Here is a 19,648-nt window from a genome sequence, read left to right on the forward strand (position 1 = left end):
TGGTATTTATATTTTCTAAGAGTCCTCAAGAGTTAGGGTATGATTTTTTGGACCGAAAAGATAATTAAAATTCGGGTTTTAACGTTTTGGGATTTGGCGCCACGGCGCCCAAGCATGGCGCCATGGCGCCACAATTCTCATGTTAACAGGCACCATGGCACCCAGGTTTCTGCTGCCTTCTTGTCTTCATTGGGTGCCATGGCGCCCAGGTTTGGCGCCGTGGCGCCTAAGTTTCTGCTTGAATTCATCGCTTTGGGGGCGCCATGGTACCCTTTTTTCTGCGCTGTGGAGCCAATGCCACTACTTTGCTTCTCTTCACTTTGTTTTCCAAGCTTATTTTTCACTCCAATCTTATTCAATACTTGCTTATTCATGCTTCATTTCATTGATCATCATTTTCGCTCATCACCGGCTCCCAATAGTGGTATTTTCTAAAGAGTTGTTCAAACTGCAAAACAACACGAACACACACATTAAAACGTTCAAAAATGCCCAAGAACACATCAAAAAACGTGATTTAGAAGCTTTAATTTAATGAGTGAATTAAACTCATCAATAAGAATAACACCTATGATCTAGTAGAGTTGCCTACGGGCAAGAGAGCACTTAAGAACAAATGGGTGCTTAGATTAAAAGTTGAACCACATAGCTTGCAGCCAAGGTACAAGGCAAGGTTGGTTGTGAAGGGGTTTGGTCAGAAGAAAGGTATTGATTTTGAAAAAATATTCTCACCTGTGGTTAAAATGTCTTCAATCTGAGTTGTGTTAGGATTGGCAGCCAATATGAATCTGGAGATTGAACAACCTGATGTGAAGACCGCTTTCCTCCATGGTGACCTTAAAGAGGAAATATACATGGAGCAGCCAGAAGGATTTACAGCTAAAGGTAAAGAAAATCTTGTATGTCGATTGAAGAAAAGCTTGTATGGCTTCAAGCAGACACCAAGACAATGGTACAAGAAATTTGATTTCTTCATGGTTGAGCATGGGTACACCAGAACAACTTCTGATCATTGTGTGTTTATAAAGAAATTCTCTGATGGGGAATTTATTATTCTTTTGCTCTATGTGGACGACATGTTGATTTTAAGTCGTGACACTGAAAAAATTAAGAAGTTGAAAAGGGAGTTGAGCAAGTCCTTTGAAATGAAGGATTTGGGACCCGCAAATCAAATCCTCGGTATGAAAATCCTCCGTGACAGGAAGAATGAGAGATTATGGTTATCACAGGAAAGTTATATCGAGAGGGTATTACACAGGTTCAATATGGATAAGGCAACACCAGTTAGCTCTCCACTTGCAAGTCATTTGAAATTGAGTTCAAAACAAAGTCCTTCAAGTGAGAATGAAAATAAAGAAATGAAGAATGTGCCTTATGCATCAGCTGTGGGTAGCTTAATGTATGCTATGGTATGCACAAGGCCAGACATTGCTCATTCTGTTGGAGTTGTAAGTAGATTTCTTTCTAATCCTGGAAAAGAACACTGGGCAGCAGTGAAATGGATTCTCATATATCTTAGGGGGAGTTCTAAGATATATTTATCTTTTGGCACCAGCAAACCCGAGCTTGTTGGGTTCACAGATGTCGATATGGCTAGTGATGTAGACTCTAGAAAGTCTACCTTTGGGTATTTGATCACTTTCTCAGGGGGAGCAGTCTCATGACAGTCAAGACTATAGAAATGTGTTGCTCTATCTACCACAGAGGTTGAGTACATAGCCATCACTGAAGCTAGCAAGGAGTTACTATCGATGAAGAAGTTCTTACAAGAACTGGACTTAGAGCAAGAGAAGTATATACTCTATTGCAATAGTCAGAGTGTCATCCATCTCAATAAGAATCCAACTTTCCACTCAAGATCCAAACATATTGAAGTGAGGTATCATTGGATTCGAGATGCACTGGAGATGAGGAAGTTACAGCTTTAGAAAATTCATACTGACGAGAATGGTTCAGATATGATGACAAAGCCATTGCCTATGGAGACACTACAAGTATGTAGAACGAAAGCGGGTTTGGTGGAGTCCCTCACGTAGTCGGGAGGGGGAGATTTGTTGGACTTTCCCTCCACTTGAGGGACTTGATCTAATATTAGCCCACTAAGGCCTTGACCCATTTAATGGTCCATTTTAATACCCAAGTTAAATGTACAAATATAGACAAGCTGAAAAACGGGGTAGAAAAAAATTACATTCCAAAAAGGGCAAGTCCATTTTTTTTTTCTTTTACTGAAGCAGAGAGTTACGCGAGAGAGAAACTTACGGCATTTCAGTTCTTCTTGCCAAATGATGGGGGCTCGTTTGTAGTCCGATTTATCTGAAATTTCAGTATGTTATTCTTGGCAAAGATACCTACATTTTGATTGAAGCTGATCGTCGATATTCTTCTCCATTTCTCTGGGCTCTACACACTAGTCTAGTGAGATTTTCTCCTTATTATTGTGTGTATTTATTTTGGATGATGTTGTTGTTGATATCCAAGAACTATATGTGTTCTTGATGTATTGGTAGCCTCTAGATTGTGTTCTGGAGATGGTTAATTGTGTATCCCATTATTTTATAATGGAAGGCTTTACTGGACTAGGTCCCGAGGTTTTACCTTCACGTTGAAGGGTTTCCCTAGTGAACAATTATTGGTGTTCTTATCTTTACATTTCTGCCAGTGTGTGTGTGAGTTGGAGCCGGTGTTATTTTACTGCCATTATTAATTCTGCATAATAGGGGATTGTGAGATTATATTCCGCTGCGTGGTTGTGTTAATTGGTTCAACCCCCAACAAATCCACCATATGCTTCGCATCGAGGGAAGAAAAAACAAATTTTAGCTTAGATTTTCACTTTTATGCTCGATGCCCGACGTTTGACCCGAGAAAGAAAATATGTTTGGTTCTATAAAGCATTGCATACATGTCATAAGTTTATTTGTTTGAAGAATAAAGCCACTTAGCCAGATTAAAAAACATGAGAGTGAAGTAATAGACTAATGTGTTAAAAAAATGATGGGGTGTTTGATCATGCATCAACACGTGTCCTATCTGAATATGAATCTGAATGTGCATTGTTGTTAAAAACACACGTCTTTACTTCAGTTTTAAGTGGAAGAGAATGATTCATGGGAAGCACTCGGAATTATTTTAAGCAAGTGCAGGTCGATTAGTTTAGAACACTGGATCGGCAGAGTGGCAGCAATATGCACTTAAACAGCACCATATTAAGCACAAATTCAGAGATCTCAAAACACAATTTAATCCTGAATCAAATATGTTTTTTAGCATCCAGGAAACAATGGAGGCAATAAAAAGCAGTCTTCAGTAAGTCAAATTACAAATTAAACTGACAAGCAGTAATCTGTTTGAAGAATCTAAGGATTTTGACCATGTTGATTCATATGACCATTCATATTTGCCTCAGAAGCACGTTCTATACGTTCGCCATTGGGCTCTGCAGGCTGCTGAGCTGGATCTTTAGCCTGTGGTGGCTCATTCGTATGGCGATGTCCATTCTTGTGATGATGGTGGTGACGACCACGTCTATGACGACTCCTTTCGTGCTTTTCTTTCCTGCCTGGTTCATCATTGTCATCAGATGAATTCCCCAGAGATCTGCTCCTCCTGCCATGTCCGTTTTCATAAGAATCTGAAGAGTCATGATCATGCGATCGATGATGAGATTTGTTGCGTCTTGCATGACTCTTCCTTCTCTTAGTCCCCTCATTGCTGGAAATATCTGAACTTGAGTCTACCAGCCTATGATGTTTATGGTGCTTTGCATGGCTTCTTCTTTTGGTTGCATCATCATCTTTTGAAGATTCAGGATGCCTAGACTCAATCTTCCGATGATGTTTGTGATGCTTTGTTCGATTTCTTTTTCTGATAGCATAATCATTCTCGTCACTTGAAGAATCTGAGTCACTAGAATCAGAACTTGTACGAACACGCCTGTGTTTCTTGTGGTCATGCTTCTTCTTCATTTCCTCTTCCGAATCACTATCATATTCATTACTGCTATAATCTGAACTCGAGGATTGCCTCCTCGGCTTGTGCTTGGATCTCTTATCCTTCCTCTTCTCATGGTCGCCTGAGTTGGAATGGTTTTGCTTTCTTCTCTTGTGGGATTTTTTTGTCCTCTTTCTCTCCTCATCACCACTGTCAGAGAAGCTATCACTATCTGACCCTGACACGGATCTTCTCTTGTGTTTAGCAGCCTTCCCCTTCCTCTCTTCGGCTTCAGCATCAGCTTTTGCCTTGGCAGCAGCTTCAAGTTTCTGCTCCCATTTCATGGGGGCTTCTCTTTTCGCCAATACTCTCTTCTTTTTCTCCTCAACCAACTGCATAAATTTTTTGGCATCCATTTAGATGTAAAAGACAAGTCTACCTGCATTTGGTATGATGATGACCAGAAGTTCATCTCAAAGAAGAGAAGGAAACAATGTTAGTTCTTCCAACACAATAATAAATCCATAATAAAATTAAAATCACACAAGAAACATGGAGCAAAATTGAAAAAAAGAAATAATAATAATAATCTATAAAAACAAAGATATGAATAATATCAGTTTCACATTGAATGAAGATAAGCACACACTCTTAGCAGTGGTAGGATCATCAAAGTAGCAAGATGAACAAGGAAAGAACTATGATGACGAGAACACAACTTCCAACTAAAATGAGGAAAACTCAGATGGGCAGCGTACAAAACAAAGTATTTCAGTTCTTTTGCATCACTTCAGTCAGGACAAAAGTTGAATTCACGAAGATGACAAGAAAATATACTATGCATGCATAATTAAACAATTATTGTTTGTCATTTCCTTGACTGTCTTGTCTGCCGAACCTTTATACACGTTTACAAATTAGCTCATCCAGTCATTCCAAGTAAAGATGATGGCTAATGACACTTTTAGCCTAAAAGAAAGATAATAATGGAATGCTTCCATAATAAGTATGCAACAAATCATTTTTCAGTATAACCTGTAACTGAAATTAATAAACCTTCATTATCAACTTCATTGTAAAATTCAATAACATTCTTCAAAGTACGTAGATATTTACAGATGTGTGAAAGTTTTTTGCTAAGTAATAACCAACACAAATTCCCACTTAAGTAGAGATAACAAATTCTGTTAACACATCATGGATCTCCAGTTATATTTTTGTTCATTGCTAATTGCTATAAAATAAATAAAAAAATAAAAATCATAAGACAACGACGACATTTTCAACCATTGCAGTAAAATTACATTAATATTACCGTTGAACATTAAACACTCTTCTGTACCAAAATTACAAATTTTATTTTTTATTTTTTATTTTTTTTAAGGTAGAAGCATCAAGGAGCAAAGTTATTAATTTACAGAGCAAGTAAAATAACATTTGAGAGGACTTTTGACACTGACACATGATTTCCTCAACAAGTATTTGTCATAGCCCTCCTCCTGTTCAGGCCAATTTCTGCTTTGAACTAGAGGGTAGTGTGTGATTAGCGAATTTCAAGACATAAATTTCTAGAACACCATCAACCAACCTGATTTAGTAGTTGTCTCAGAAATTTGTGCAGTTAGAAACATCTTGTCACAAAACAATACTACAGAAAATACCAATGTTTTAAAAACCGACCCGAGCATCGAACCGGAAAAGACAAAGGGTCAAGGATCTAAAGGTTCAACTGGAGTCAAACCGGATGCAATAAATAAATAGTAAATTGGACATTTAATTTATGTACAACAACAATTGACAAAAATAAGTACATAATGTATACAAATGAAAACACCTGTTATGTCAATGGTAAATTCTTCAATACTTGTATAGTATTTTATTGTGTCAATGTAATAAAATTAAATGAAAGATCACATAAATTGGACAGAATCTACTGTGCTAACTCAATTTCTTTTAATCCCACATCAGAATCTGATTATAAAAGCGTTGATGATGTATGCTATAAACGTATGGGCCAACAAGTAGTAGCGTAAATGTTATGGGCCTCACATTGATTTCAATGTGCTGGGCTAAAAGATGATAGCATTAATTTCCAAACCAAATAGCCAACCGATAAAACTGGGAAAACTGTTTCCAAGTCATCCGGTCAACGGTTAATAGGCTAATTTACCATTTATAAAATAAATGGGTTTTGAGCATTATTCGGTCCGGATATTGGATAACTTTATCGGTTTTCCATGTTGAACCGGCCGGTCTGGTCTGGTTTTGATAACATTGTGAAAAAACTAAATATTCAGACATTAATCATAGTAAACAACATAATGCAAATTTGATACGGGTTTCTTACCTTCTGATGAGAGGAACCCAACAGCTGCACTGGACTCTGACCAAAAATCAATTATCTTTCCCCTCCAACAAAAACTGCAAACAGCAAACCCAAATAGTAGCAAATTCAAACTCAGAAAATGTAAAGCCTTTATAAGAAAACACCAGCATACAGTTGACAAAGAAATCACGATCAAATGCTTAAATAGACGTCTTAAAACCAATGTGATAAAGGAAAAAGACGAGCAAACCAAAATATCTGATTAAAATAGAGAATTGACACCTCTACAAGAACTCAAGATACTTCCCAAAATTCAAACAGTAACAAAAATGGTATTCAGCAACTGATCTTGAACCCTAGAAGATGATCCAGACAAGAGGTTGATTAGGCCTATTAAAGCCAATGTGAAGAAAAAATGAGAACCAAATTACCCGACGAAAACAGGAACCCTAGAAATTGACCTCTACAAGAATCTTCAAGATTACATCCCACAATTCAAACACAAACAAAAGAAATATCTTGAACCCTAGAAAATAATTCAAACAAAAGCATTAATGTCACATCATACATAGCCAAGAAAGGAAAACAGATCCGACGCAGCTTTCAGTGTTACAGAAAATAGAAAAGAAATCTCTCTTTCTCTCTATGTGTATCGATGAATTCCAAGCTGCCTTTGTCACTAGAAGCTTCGACGGATTGAGGCGGCGACTTCGAGCATTGGGAATATGGGTGGGTGGAATTTGAAAATAGGAATTAGGAGGAGACGTGTGTAAGACCGGTTTTTTGTGAGTTTTGTTTCGATCCATTTAGCAAAAGCGCGTTTTTCATGAGCCATCAATTTATCTATTTATTTCTTCTTTTTACCTTTTTTTCCCCTCCTTAATATATTTTTATTTGTTTTAAATGGTAAGTCAAACGTGCCATATAAATAGGCTTAAAGACAAATTCAAAATCAGGGAAGACACATATCGACTTGAGATTAAAAAAGTTTGAAAACAAATATAATATCCAATCATTAATTCACACATCAGTATGTTTTCTGTAATTCTATTTTTGAGTATGTTCGAGAGGAATTATTGATGATTAGTTTATTAGTGAATAATAATGATACTCCTTTAACCCTTGAAATTATTATTATTGTATCCTTAATCCATATATGTTATCTTTTCTCTCTCTAATTTATGACACGTATCACCCTGAAGTTCTAGCTCTAACCAATTTGAATCTTTTATTGTCATATTAATACAAACTTCTTCCCCAAAAAAAAAACAAAGGGGTCGTTCTCTCCCCTTTTACTTTTTCCTAAAATCTCAATAATCCCAACAATATCACCTTGCTTCACCGAAGAATGAAATTTATTCTAATGTGATCTGCGTCTTAAGAATAAAGCTTGGCGTACAGAAAATTTCATACAGAAAACGTACAACCGCGCATTAATTATTTCCTGACAGTCCCAACCGCCCAACTTCTACCCACACCACCCCCTTGGCCCTTACCTTTTTTCCCCCCCTATTTTCCTCTCAAATTTTGGAATTATTATTGGAATGTTAAATGAAGTTGAAATATTGTATTTTTAATATCATTTCGACGTGCTCACGATCTAGTTTATCGTATTCTTACTCACGTGCGAAATGGCCAACCGTAGCGAAAGTTACCACTTGTCGAAATACGCCATTCAAAATTATAAATGATTTTTCTTATTTTTAAGATTATTACGTGATGTCAAATTAAATCGAAATATCGTATTCTTAATATCATTTCAAAGTACTCACGACCTAATTTATAACATCCTTAACGGCTTGTGAAACGGCCAACCATAACAAAAGTCACAACACATTGAAATATGTTGTTCCAAAATATATAAATAATTTTTCTTATTTTTGTCTCAATTTTCGGGATTATTATGGAATGTCAAATGAAATCAAAATATTACATTTTTAAGACCATTTTCAAAGTGTCACGACCTAGTTTCCGCCATCCTTAACGACGTTCGAAACGACCAACCGTAATAAAAGTCATTTTCAAAACATATAAAAGATTTTAATTATTTTGTCTCAATTTTCGAGGTCATTACGGGATATCAAACGAAATTGAAATATTACATTTTTAATACCATTTTGAAATGCTCATGGTCTAGTTTCCTCCGTCCTTAATGGCGTGAAAAAGGGCTAACCGTAGCAAAAGTGTCATGCATTGAAGTAGCCAATTGTAGCAAATATTGCATTTTTGTATTCCTATTTTGGAACGGCCTATTTTGATGAGTGTTAACTTTTTATACAGTTGGCCATTTTACGCTCCGTTAAGGAAATCGAAAATTAAACCATGAGCACTTCGAAATGGTTTTAAAAATATAATATTTTAATTTCGTTTGATATCTCATAATGACCTCGAAAATTGAGACAAAATAAGGAAAATAATTTATACATTTTGAAAATGCCTAATTTGACAAGTGATAACTTTCACCATGGTTGGCCGTTTCGCATGCCGTTACGGATGGCGGAAACTAGGCCTTGAACACTTTGAAAGTGGTATTAAGAATACGATATTTCGATTTCATTTGACATCCCGTGCTAATTTTGAAAATTGAGACAAAAATAAGAAAAATCATTTATATATTTTATAATGGCCTATTTCGACAAGTAGTAACTTCCGCTACGGTTGACCATTTCGTGAGTCGTTAAGGATGCAATAAACTAGGATGTGAGTACTTTGAAATGATATTAAGAATCCGATATTTCGATTTAGTTTGACATCACATAACAATCCCAAAAATTTAAATCAAAATAAGAAAAATCATTTATATATTTTGAACGGCCTATTTCGACGAGTGGTAACTTCCGCTACGGTTGGTCATTTCTCACACGGTTAAGGTTGCGATAAACTAGACTGTGAACACTTCGAAATGGTGTTAAGAATGCAATATTTTGACTTCGTTTAACATTCCCGAAATAATTCCGAAATTTGAGACGTAAATAAGGAAAAAAAGGGAAGGGGAACGGGGGCTGTACTGGGGGTTATGTTGGGTGGGTAAAAGGTGGGCAGTTGGGGCTGTCAGGAAATTAATGCACGGTGCCACGTAAGATTTTTTGAATTTCTGTAAGCCTTCTGTATGATATTTTCTGTACGTGTAGCTGAATCCGCGTCTTAATATCATTGGCTATCTCTCCATTTTTCCCAAACACGTAGCTGCTTTAGGTTCTTCTGTGACCAGCCTCTTTTTCTCTCTTGTTGGCGACTGTCTTCTGCATTTGTACCTGGAAATTACTGTCCATATGCTTGATTTTACTCTTTCTGCTTGCGGCCTCTTTATGCAGTCCGATTTTGGCTATTTTCTTCAAGACCCTTAGGTGGTATACTTCGTGTTTTCGATAGGAGAATCTTGGTTCAATTTGTGTGGCATTACGTTGTGGTTTTGGGCTTTAATCTAAGCACTGATTCATCAAGGTAATTTGTGTGGTATTACCTTGTGGTTTTGGGCTTTGGTCTGAGCAATCAGCAATGATTCAACAAGGTTTGTTGTCAATATTTCATGCCTCACCATCATTTTTTTTATGTTTAACAATAAATTATTCATTATTGAATTCATTTTTAATTTGTTGTTGGTCTTGAAATAACATAACGTTATAACTAATATTCTAGAACAATATTATTCGTAGAACTATCTATTATCAATTACAAATATTTTGTTATTCTTGAAGTAACATAACATTATAATTAATATTACAAGAAAATATTATTTACTCGTGAATATTACAAATTATAATTTTTAATATTTCAGAAAAATATTGATCAATTTTTATATTAAATCACGAATTAAATTACTCAATTTTTTTAAGGGTCCATTCTTCTACATACATATTTATATATTTATATTCTAGTTAAATTTTGCTTCCTTCAGAAGAGCATAATAAATACGATGAAACGTAAATTATGTTTTTACTTCTGAAAGGTGGATTCTTGTATAATTTATTACAATGATATGTGATTACTCGTGAATGTCATACATTATGATTTTTAATATTATAAAAGAATATTGATATATTGCTTTTGAAAAAAATACAATGTGATATTGGAGTAGCACATATTTCAAAAAATATATCATTTTGAATTAATGTTTATTTTTAAAGGAAAGCATATAACTAATCTTATGGGCTCATTGATTAGTTTGACTACCTGAATGATATATAATTATATAATATTTAATTAAATTCTTTGACATTAAACAATTGAATAATATCTTATATTATACTAGAAGTTTAATTTGATTTTATTGTTTGGCATGATCAGTTAGACTATCAGTGGATCAATAATGATGCAAAATTAAAAATTCAAATGAATATTCAACGAAGAACCATAAAATTTTTTAATCGAATGAATTCCTATATATTATTTGTTCTCTTTTATTGAAATTTGATTATTAAATATCAATAGCTAAAATAAGAACTGAATTCTCTATATTTCTGAAAATTAATAATGGAGATAAATGGGGCTCTATTTTAATGCTAATGGGCAAAAATTTCAACATTTTAATAATTGTTAGTTAAGATGTTGATAAATGTTTAAGACTATTGCTTGTTACACGCCTCCTATTAATTTAATTGAGAACAAAGTATTTTAGAACAAGTTATATGCAATTTAATTTCTTGAAATTCGTTTTCTTTCTATCCAAATTTTATTTTTGCAATCAAATGGACCCTAATTTCATTTGCCGCTTGCGGCCCCTCTATCATTTGATGAGCATCCTATAAAATTTAGATTTTACAAGTTCCTCCTACATTTATCATTATTGGCATTCAGAAAGCAATTGGAGATGCTGACGAATATCTCAAAGTTATTATTTTTTGTTTCCTTCCTTCAGTATGCAGTAACTTTACTAATCTAATGGTGGGTGAAAAATCTCAATGGCCACCCGACTTTCAACATTGTTTCGGAAAAATCACTGCACTTTGAAGCTTTCTTGGAATAATTCCACTATCCATACTTTCAACGATGTTAGAATTTTCCAGAATAGTTTTCTGAATATGTGTCATTTTTTTGTTATTTTTTTTACTGTTTGTCACTTTGTTTTATTTTCTGTCACTTTTTTTTTAATTCGTATAACTTTTTTAATTTGTGTTACTTTTTTGAATTCGTCACTTTTCTAGATTTCCACTTTTTTTGAATTTTTATCACTTATTGTTAGTGTTTGTCACTTTTTTTCAATTACCTTCTTGATTTTGTCACTTTTTGTGACAAACATTATTTTACTTTTTTCAATCACCTTCTTGATTTATATATATATTTTTTTATGACAAACATTACTTTTTTTTCTATTAAAAAGTGACAATTTTTATAAAAGGTGATATTGTGCCACTTTTTAGTATTACAAAGTATTTTTTACTTTCAAAAATTTTTCATATGAGTTTTCAAGCGATCCTTAATTTTAAGGTTATTTTTGTAAGTTTTCCTATTTTTCCTTCGTATTATTATTTTTGTTGGGCAAAACTTTGGAAGCATATGTAATCATTGACAAGTAATAATTTTAGTGAGTTGAGAGTATCGACTGATTGAGAATAAATTTCACTTCATGTGTACTAATTTTGTATGATAGAGATTTTGATTTATTTATTCAAAATTATTCTAAGAAATAAGTGAAAAGTTTGGTTTCTATTAAATTATGGATTATTGTGTTGGATTTAGATATTGTATATTGTTATCTATTTCAATTCTCAATTATGTAATCTTGTGTCGCTCATGCATTCTTAACAATCGATAAAACTAATGTATTTAAATTTTTTTTCAAGATAAATTAGTTAAATATTACAATAGGAATACAAAATTAAACAAGAAATGCAAGAAATGCTAAATCACTAGTCTTGAATTAAAATAAATAGATAATAGAGTTCATCTTTGTCCAATACAATTATGGATCTAGCCTAATATGATTCTATATAAATTATAAGAAGAAGAATAGATCACCCAGATCACGAAAGAATGCAAAATATCTTGATCTTCAATTCTAATTTTGAAATCTTCAAATTCTTGACGTAATTGGTTTTCAATTCTTGCTAGAGCCCGATCTTTTATCTCAAAAGTTGTAAATTAGTCCCTTGTTCTTGATGAATTTTATGATATGAAGGTTATTATGAGACTAAATAAAGTTCCTAAATGAATAGCCCTTGGTCAGTATTTATAGAAGTCAAAAATAAGTAAAAATCATGTCCAATATGAAATTCGAAAGACTTTGAATCAAAACAAGCCTGTCTAACAATGATGCAAAATTAAAAATTCAAATGAATGTTCAACGAAAACTTTTCAATCGAATAAATTTCTATATATTATTTGTTCTCTTTATTGAAAATTGATTATTCAATACCACTGGCTAAAATAGGGATTAAATTCTCCATATGTTTGAAAATTAATAAGGGTGATAAATGGAGCTCCTCTATGTTGATCATTTCGATATTATTTATATCTAATAGATTTAATACAAATACTAGATAATTACATGGTATTCGCAACTTGAAATTTGCGAAATTATTGCTCAAATTTTAAATTATGAGCATAATTTTCAGATTATATAATAAAGATTGTGTCTTATACTAGTTAGTGAGCAAAAATTTCAACATTTTAATAAATGTTAGTTGAGATATTGATAAATGATTTAACATATTGCTTATTAATTGCCTCCTATTAATTTAATTGAGAACAAAGTATTTCTCATATATGTTTAGGAAATAGGGAGCGGGGCCGGGCAATTGCCCCGTTTACGTACTCGTTTATCTTTTTATATAGCTTTTGATAATTCATTTTAATACCCAGTTCGTTCAAGTGAAACAATAATATAATTATTAAATTTTTAATTGATTAATTTTTTTTAAAAGTTAAATTATTCGAATATATTTGGTAAACTAATGTTTTTATTGTTTATCTTATTTTTTAGATAATCTTAGTGGCCATCTTCTATTAAAATTAATGAAATTTTGTGAATTTTTTTTTTCTATTTATGACCTATTTGAGCCCCATTATTTTCAAATAATGCATTTTAGAATAGTAGATTGATAGATATATGTGGTTAAAAATAAGAAAAAAATTTTGAATTTATGTGTAATATTATTTTATTAAAGAATATGTAGTTGAAAAGACGAGAGATAGAGAAAAATATATTTTAAAAAGAATAAGAATCAAACAAGAGTTAAAAGTATTGAATTCTTAAAAAAAATAATAAAATTAACAGGGCGAGGCCCCCCTTACACGTACTAGTCATGTACCTGCCTTGGGACGAAATTTCCCGCTCCGTTCCCATCCCGATTACCCGACTAAACGGGTAAATCAAGCCTTGTTCTAGGCGAGACCCGTGGATATCGGGTTTGATGAGTATTTTTGTGATCTCGATTATGAAATGTTACTACACATCATGCCAACATCATAGTCCTTCGTATCATAATCGACTTATAGTCAGAATCTAATTTTTTCATCTAATTATTTTGATAGTGTAATATTTAAAACTAATCTACCACAATACATTGAGATGGAAAGTAAAGAAATGCGTAGTTTTAACTCTTATTTCAAATAGGTGATATTTAATAACATAATTTGTTGATTGTCAATTTTGATCGAATAATTCTCTCAACATTAAGTGGAGGAATTAAGAAGATGAAAATAATATTTAAAAAAAGCATCACTATCTAAATTATCTCAAAAGATCATTCAAACCAAAAGTTAAAAAGATAATTCATTTAGTGCATTTATTGACTAAAGTGATCAATAATATCTCACACATCAGTTTCAAATGCTTAAGCTTGAATTAACGTCCTAGAGGACAATAATTAATATGATATTTGATGGTACGTCTGAAGCGTGATGATATTTGATTTTAATATAAAATCTTCAAACGTAAATGGAGTAATTAGCAAAATTGAGACACATATCTTAATGAGTATTTATACATACAACTTCTAAAACCTAGAAGAGTTTCAGGTATCTAAAATAATGAAAATTGATATATCTCAATAAGTTATGTTATTACAGGAAAAGAAAAAGTTGTCGATAACATTTTTGCACAAAATGTATTGCATTATATTATGAATATCGAGAAATTGAAATAAATTTGTTGAAAGATATTGATCGAAGTAATGATTGGTCAAATAAAATGATGCGATCATACTAAAATTGAATTTATTAAAGAAACCTGAAGTTTCTAAATTTGATCGTAGTAAAATTAAACTTATTAGAGAAACTTGGAATTTCTGGAACTATAGTCTGAACACCTAAAGGTGTATATTTATGCGAAATGAAAATGAAAAAACTAAAGTTGTAACAAGAAATGTACAGTCTTTACATGATGAATTTCACGAATACTTGTATAAATAGACAAACTATTAAGTGATGGATGCAATCACAAGTTTCTATCTTGTTAGAGTGACAATGCATGAAATTTAATATACATATAATAAATTTGATTGTAGTAAACTCATCTAACATGACTATTAATATTATCCAAGAAGGATTTAATATGTCTAAAATCAAATTCAAGTGATATTATCATGAGATGGAGTAAATAGGAATTGTACTCTTTTTCCCTTAACTAAGGTTCTGTCCTATTAGGTTTTCCTTCAAGTTTATTGACAAGACAACTTTTGTAGCGTACTTAAAAGAGGAGTATACTCTTTTTCCTTTATTAATATTTTTCCCTTAGGATTTTTCCTAATAAAAGTTTTAACTAACCATATTCTTTTCTGTGATGAATGTCCATAATATACATGACATTTATCCCCAAAATAATGCTTAAATATATGAGACTCTGGAAGAGGTCAATAAGAGATATATATATTTTTTTGAATTATCATGTTACTGCAGTCGTTAAGTTTGTTCTATTGAGTTTTCTTGAAGATGTTGACATACAAGGTATCAATATTGAAGACATTAACATATAATATATGAATCGCTTGATACAAGAAATGAAATTAGGGGGAGTAACTGTACTCTTTTTTCATTTGATCAAGTTTTGTCCCACCAAGTTTTCTTGACAAGGTTTTAACAAGCCAGTAGTTTATTACTCTAAATTATTTGTATTATATTTTCATTTGTTGACATTTTTGTCCCATCAGATATTTTTGCCAAACAAGTTTTCATTTAGATATTTTTTAATATGCCATTTAAAGAGGTGTGTTATAAATGGCAAGTTTATTAATAAATGACGGTTGTAACCTTGTAGCCCTAAAAATTATTACTATTGTATTCCTAATCCTTCCCAATAGATATGAGATTTTGATTCTAAATAAAACATACACAATTCTATTAGCTTCTCTCTTTTGTTCTCTCTAGTTTGTCACAGTATTTTATTTAAAAGTGAATTATTGATTATCTACTTTGAAGACCTTTTACAATTTTTTAACATAATCCACTTTATAGATTTGATTATAAGAAAATTGAATGTTAATTAGTTGCGAAAGTGGTTTAGGGCTGCTCATGAGCTCGTAAGCTCGACTCAACTTATTGGTGGTCCAAGCTCGTGAGCACATTGGCCTCGGGTCTATCCAAGTCTAATGCGTGGATTTTATGAATTGACTCATGGGTCGCTTGGCTTGCCTGCAAGCTGGCTCATGAGTGACCTCTTAAAAAGTAAAAAATTTGTGCTTGCTGAAGGCAGATGCTCGTCAAGGCTGATTTGCACATGCTGCATTTTACAGAGACAATAGATTTCATAAAAATGTAACTTTTTTTAAAGAAAATAAAAAACTAAAAGCTCAAGTACATGTGATATGGGGAAAGGTAGGCTAACACGCATGTTCGGTAGGATGGAAGCAAGGTAATACATTGGCATGGATGCATTTGGTGGGAAACGAAGTATGAAATTTGACGGCGGCATAATGAGCAAAATTAACCAAAATCAAGGAATGGAAGGCAACATACATCAGTGCAGGCATATAATTGTTGGTAAATTTAATTGGTAGTGTATGGAGTGGAATCGAGTTCTCATATACCGTATATATGATTTAGACACCGGATTTACACTTACCGTATTTGGCAATTTCTTACCGTATTTGGCAGTTTAATTCACCATATATGGTAGCTTACCGTATATGTCAGGCAGCTCACCGTATTTGGCAGCTTACCGTATTTACAGCTTACCGTATTTGCAGAAAGCTTACCGTATATGGCAGCTCACTGTATTTACAGGCGAAGCTCACCATATTTGCACAAAATTTGCATAAAGTGGTTTTATTCATACACTAACTAAAATAACACACATTTTTCACTTACAACTAGAAACACCGTATATGTAAAATCTATTTTTCACATATATAACGAATTGAAAAAAAAAAAACATGTATTTTATTTTAATTTTTTTCCTTTTAGAAATCTATTTCTAACATAAATTTAACAAACAATATATGAGATGTGTAAATCGCTAAATAAATAAATCTGTAAAAATAAAATATAAATAAATAAATAGCAGATAAATTTTCAACCCGAGGTCTGTGCGAATATAGTTTTCTTAAAATAGATTCGCTCCTTCACCGTAAGTACTTGAAGTCTAGTCCGAGTGTCTGTTTCTCAGGATATAACGGCAAAATCAGCAGAATTCGAGCACTACAGAAACCACTCCGACCAACCAATTTAGCGTCTGAACAGTATCACCACCACGACGACTTTACTGGACAGAAAGAAGACGAGGACAAAATCTCGAAACTTTCCATGCAGAGAGAATTTCGTGTGTTTTTTCATATGTTTAATTGCTGAAAAACTTGAGATTTAATGTAGCATAAATCTGCCATTAACTCTATAGCAATTAACATTGGAATCACTTTAGTTTCTGGGAGTTTTGAAAGTTTCAGAAACTCAAATGTCAGGTTAAGAAAGTAAGAAAAAAAATTGCAAACGTGGGCTCTCCGTAGGGGCCAAGTTTTGCTTCGATCGATCCGACATTCGTGTACGCAGGTTCCGCCCGCACACAAGTTCAAGGTTCGAAGGCTATTATGGTCCAAGATTTGCACCCCCTGCGCACGCACGTGAAGAGAGCCTATATACTACACATGATTACACCCTTCCAATGTGCAATCATATTTAAAGTGGTTCTTGCTTTCTTCCTTTTCCTATGTAGGACAAAAGCTATTTTCCCATATAAAATCATCTTCCAATGGTCAACTTTGAGCTCCAATTTCTCATTCATCCATTCATCAATTTTGGCAAATAAATATATGGTTTTAATGTTCTCACCGAGGAAAACAAGGATCAACTTGGATTTTCCAAATTGGACCAACGGGTCCCACCGAAAATTTTGTCAAAAGTGAGTCATTTACTCATTTTTTCCAACAATCCCCCATATGAATGAAAATTGGAAGAGACACGAGACTTGGTGACTATGAGACAAAAGACTAGGTGATAAAGTTCAACGATTGATGCCTGCATAGGATAGGTAGGTATTACTCTTTGAACCTTCATTTGTGAAAGTATATTTACTTTACTAGCTGATCAGTAGACGTGTTGTCCACAATTCTCTTAGAAGCGACCCTACTTCTCTCTCACATAGGTGATTTCTTATTACAAGTAATCCGCATTACTTGGCTCGAACTTCGACGCATAAGAGTCATTAAAAGCCTATTGCTTATCCTTCATCCTTACGGGCATCACTGTTACATCATAGGAATGGACAGAAGGAGATATCCCCACAGTGATTTTATTAAGCCTTTGCAATTAGGTTGTCCCTTTGAACCTAAATCTTGGGATCTCCAGTCAACTAGGTTGGGTTTCCTTTGTAATGACTTATTCATTCAAGGGCTTAAGTCTCATTCCTTTCGATGATTTTCCTACTAACTCTCTATTTAATCCTTTGGTTAGCGGATCCGCAATGTTATCTTTTGACCTTACATAGTCAATAGTGATAACTCCAGTTGAGAGTAGTTATCTTATGGTATTGTGTCTACGATGTATATGTTTAGACTTACCATTGTACATGTTACTCTGTGCCCATCCTATTGCTGATTGACTGTCACATTATATACAAATTGTTGGCACAGGTTTTGACCATCTTGAAATATCCTCTAAGAAGTTGCGCAACCATTCGGCATCTTTACCACATTTATCTAGAGTTATAAACTTAGATTCCATAGTAGATCTGACTATTACTATTTGCTTAGAGGATTTCCACGATATGACAGCACCTCCCAATGTGAACACAAATCCACTGGTGGATTTTGAGTTTTTTATATCAGATATCCAATTAGCATCACTGTATCCTTCAATGACCGCTGGATATCTTGTATAATGTAGTCCATAGTCACGAGTATATCTTAAGTACCTTAGTACTTTTACTATTCCTTTCAAGTGATCAGCTCCTGGATTACTCGTGTATCTGCTCAGTTTACTGACTGTGTAGGCTATGTCTGGTCTTGTATAATTCATCAAGTACATTAGACTTCTAATAACTCTTGAATATTCTACTTGAGAGACACTTGCACCTTTATTTTTAGATAGATGTTGACTTATATCTATCGACTTTCTAGCCAAACCAGTATCATCCTTATTGAACATTTCCAAAATTTTGTCCACATAATGTGACTGACTTAGAACAAGCCCATCTGATGTTCTTGAGATTTTGACTCCAAGTATAACATCAGCTAAACCCATATCTTTCATGTCAAATCTCGAATTCAACATATTTTTAGTGGATTCAACCATCTTATTGTCACTATCAACAATAAGCATGTCGTCAATGTAAAGATATAAAATGACATAACCATCTTTAGTGTCTTTGATGTAAACATTTGTCACACTCATTAATTTTAAATCCACTTTCTATCATGATATTATCAAAATTTTCATGCCATTGTTTGGGTACTTGTTTCAAGCCTATATTGATTTCACCAATTTACAAACTTTATTTTCCTGCCCTGGTGATGAAAACCCCTCGAGTTGTTCCATATAAATTTCTTCTTCTAAATCTCCATTTAGAAAGGTAGTTTTAACATTCATTTGATATACTTCAAGATTTCGCAAAGCGACAATCGCAAATATCAACCTGATGGATGTTATTCTCGTCACTGGAGAATATCTATCAAACTAATCAAGACATTCCCTTTATTTGTAAGCTTTTATTAATAATATGGCCTTGTACTTTTCAATAGTTCCATCTGCTCTCATTTTTCTTTTGAAAATCCATTTATAGCCTAGTGGTTTGCTTCTTGGAGGAAGATCCACTATCTCTCATGTATGATTTTTTAGTATGGAATCTATTTCACTTTTAATGGCCTCCTTCCATTGAGGTCCTTCCGAGATATTCACAGTCTCTTGATTACTTTGAGGTTCACTTTCTAGCATATATGTTAGAAAATCAGGATCATATGATTTTTCTATCATTTCTCGTTTCCTACGTCTAACCTCAGTCTCCTCTTCTAGTTCTTCGTC

General features: G+C 33.3%; 1 protein-coding gene across 2 annotated transcripts; it reads right to left on the reverse strand.

The window, feature by feature from the left end:
- Nucleotides 1-3,209: 3,209 nt before the first annotated feature.
- On the reverse strand, nt 3,210-7,035 carry LOC111395429 (protein FAM133-like). Of its 2 annotated transcripts, none has more exons than XM_023021414.1 (3): nt 6,828-7,035; nt 6,281-6,354; nt 3,210-4,372 (listed from the first exon to the last, which is right to left on the reverse strand). In XM_023021414.1, exon 3 carries the CDS (start codon nt 4,347-4,349, stop codon nt 3,360-3,362), a length of 990 nt encoding a protein of 329 aa, XP_022877182.1. In that variant the 5' UTR covers nt 4,350-4,372; nt 6,281-6,354; nt 6,828-7,035; the 3' UTR covers nt 3,210-3,359. The 2 variants fall into 2 exon arrangements, with proteins under 2 accessions (XP_022877182.1, XP_022877181.1); XM_023021413.1 differs by having other exon boundaries at nt 3,210-4,405; nt 6,828-7,033.
- Between the last annotated feature and the right edge of the window lie 12,613 nt (nt 7,036-19,648).

This window comes from Olea europaea, chromosome 6 (genome assembly GCF_002742605.1).
Source record: "Olea europaea var. sylvestris chromosome 6, O_europaea_v1, whole genome shotgun sequence".
In the NCBI taxonomy this organism is placed as follows: Eukaryota; Viridiplantae; Streptophyta; class Magnoliopsida; order Lamiales; family Oleaceae; genus Olea; species Olea europaea.

Bases quoted from the DNA above. Each gene is read 5' to 3' on its own strand.
- LOC111395429 (XM_023021414.1), bottom strand. From the start codon at position 4,349: ATGGATGCCAAAAAATTTATGCAGTTGGTTGAGGAGAAAAAGAAGAGA.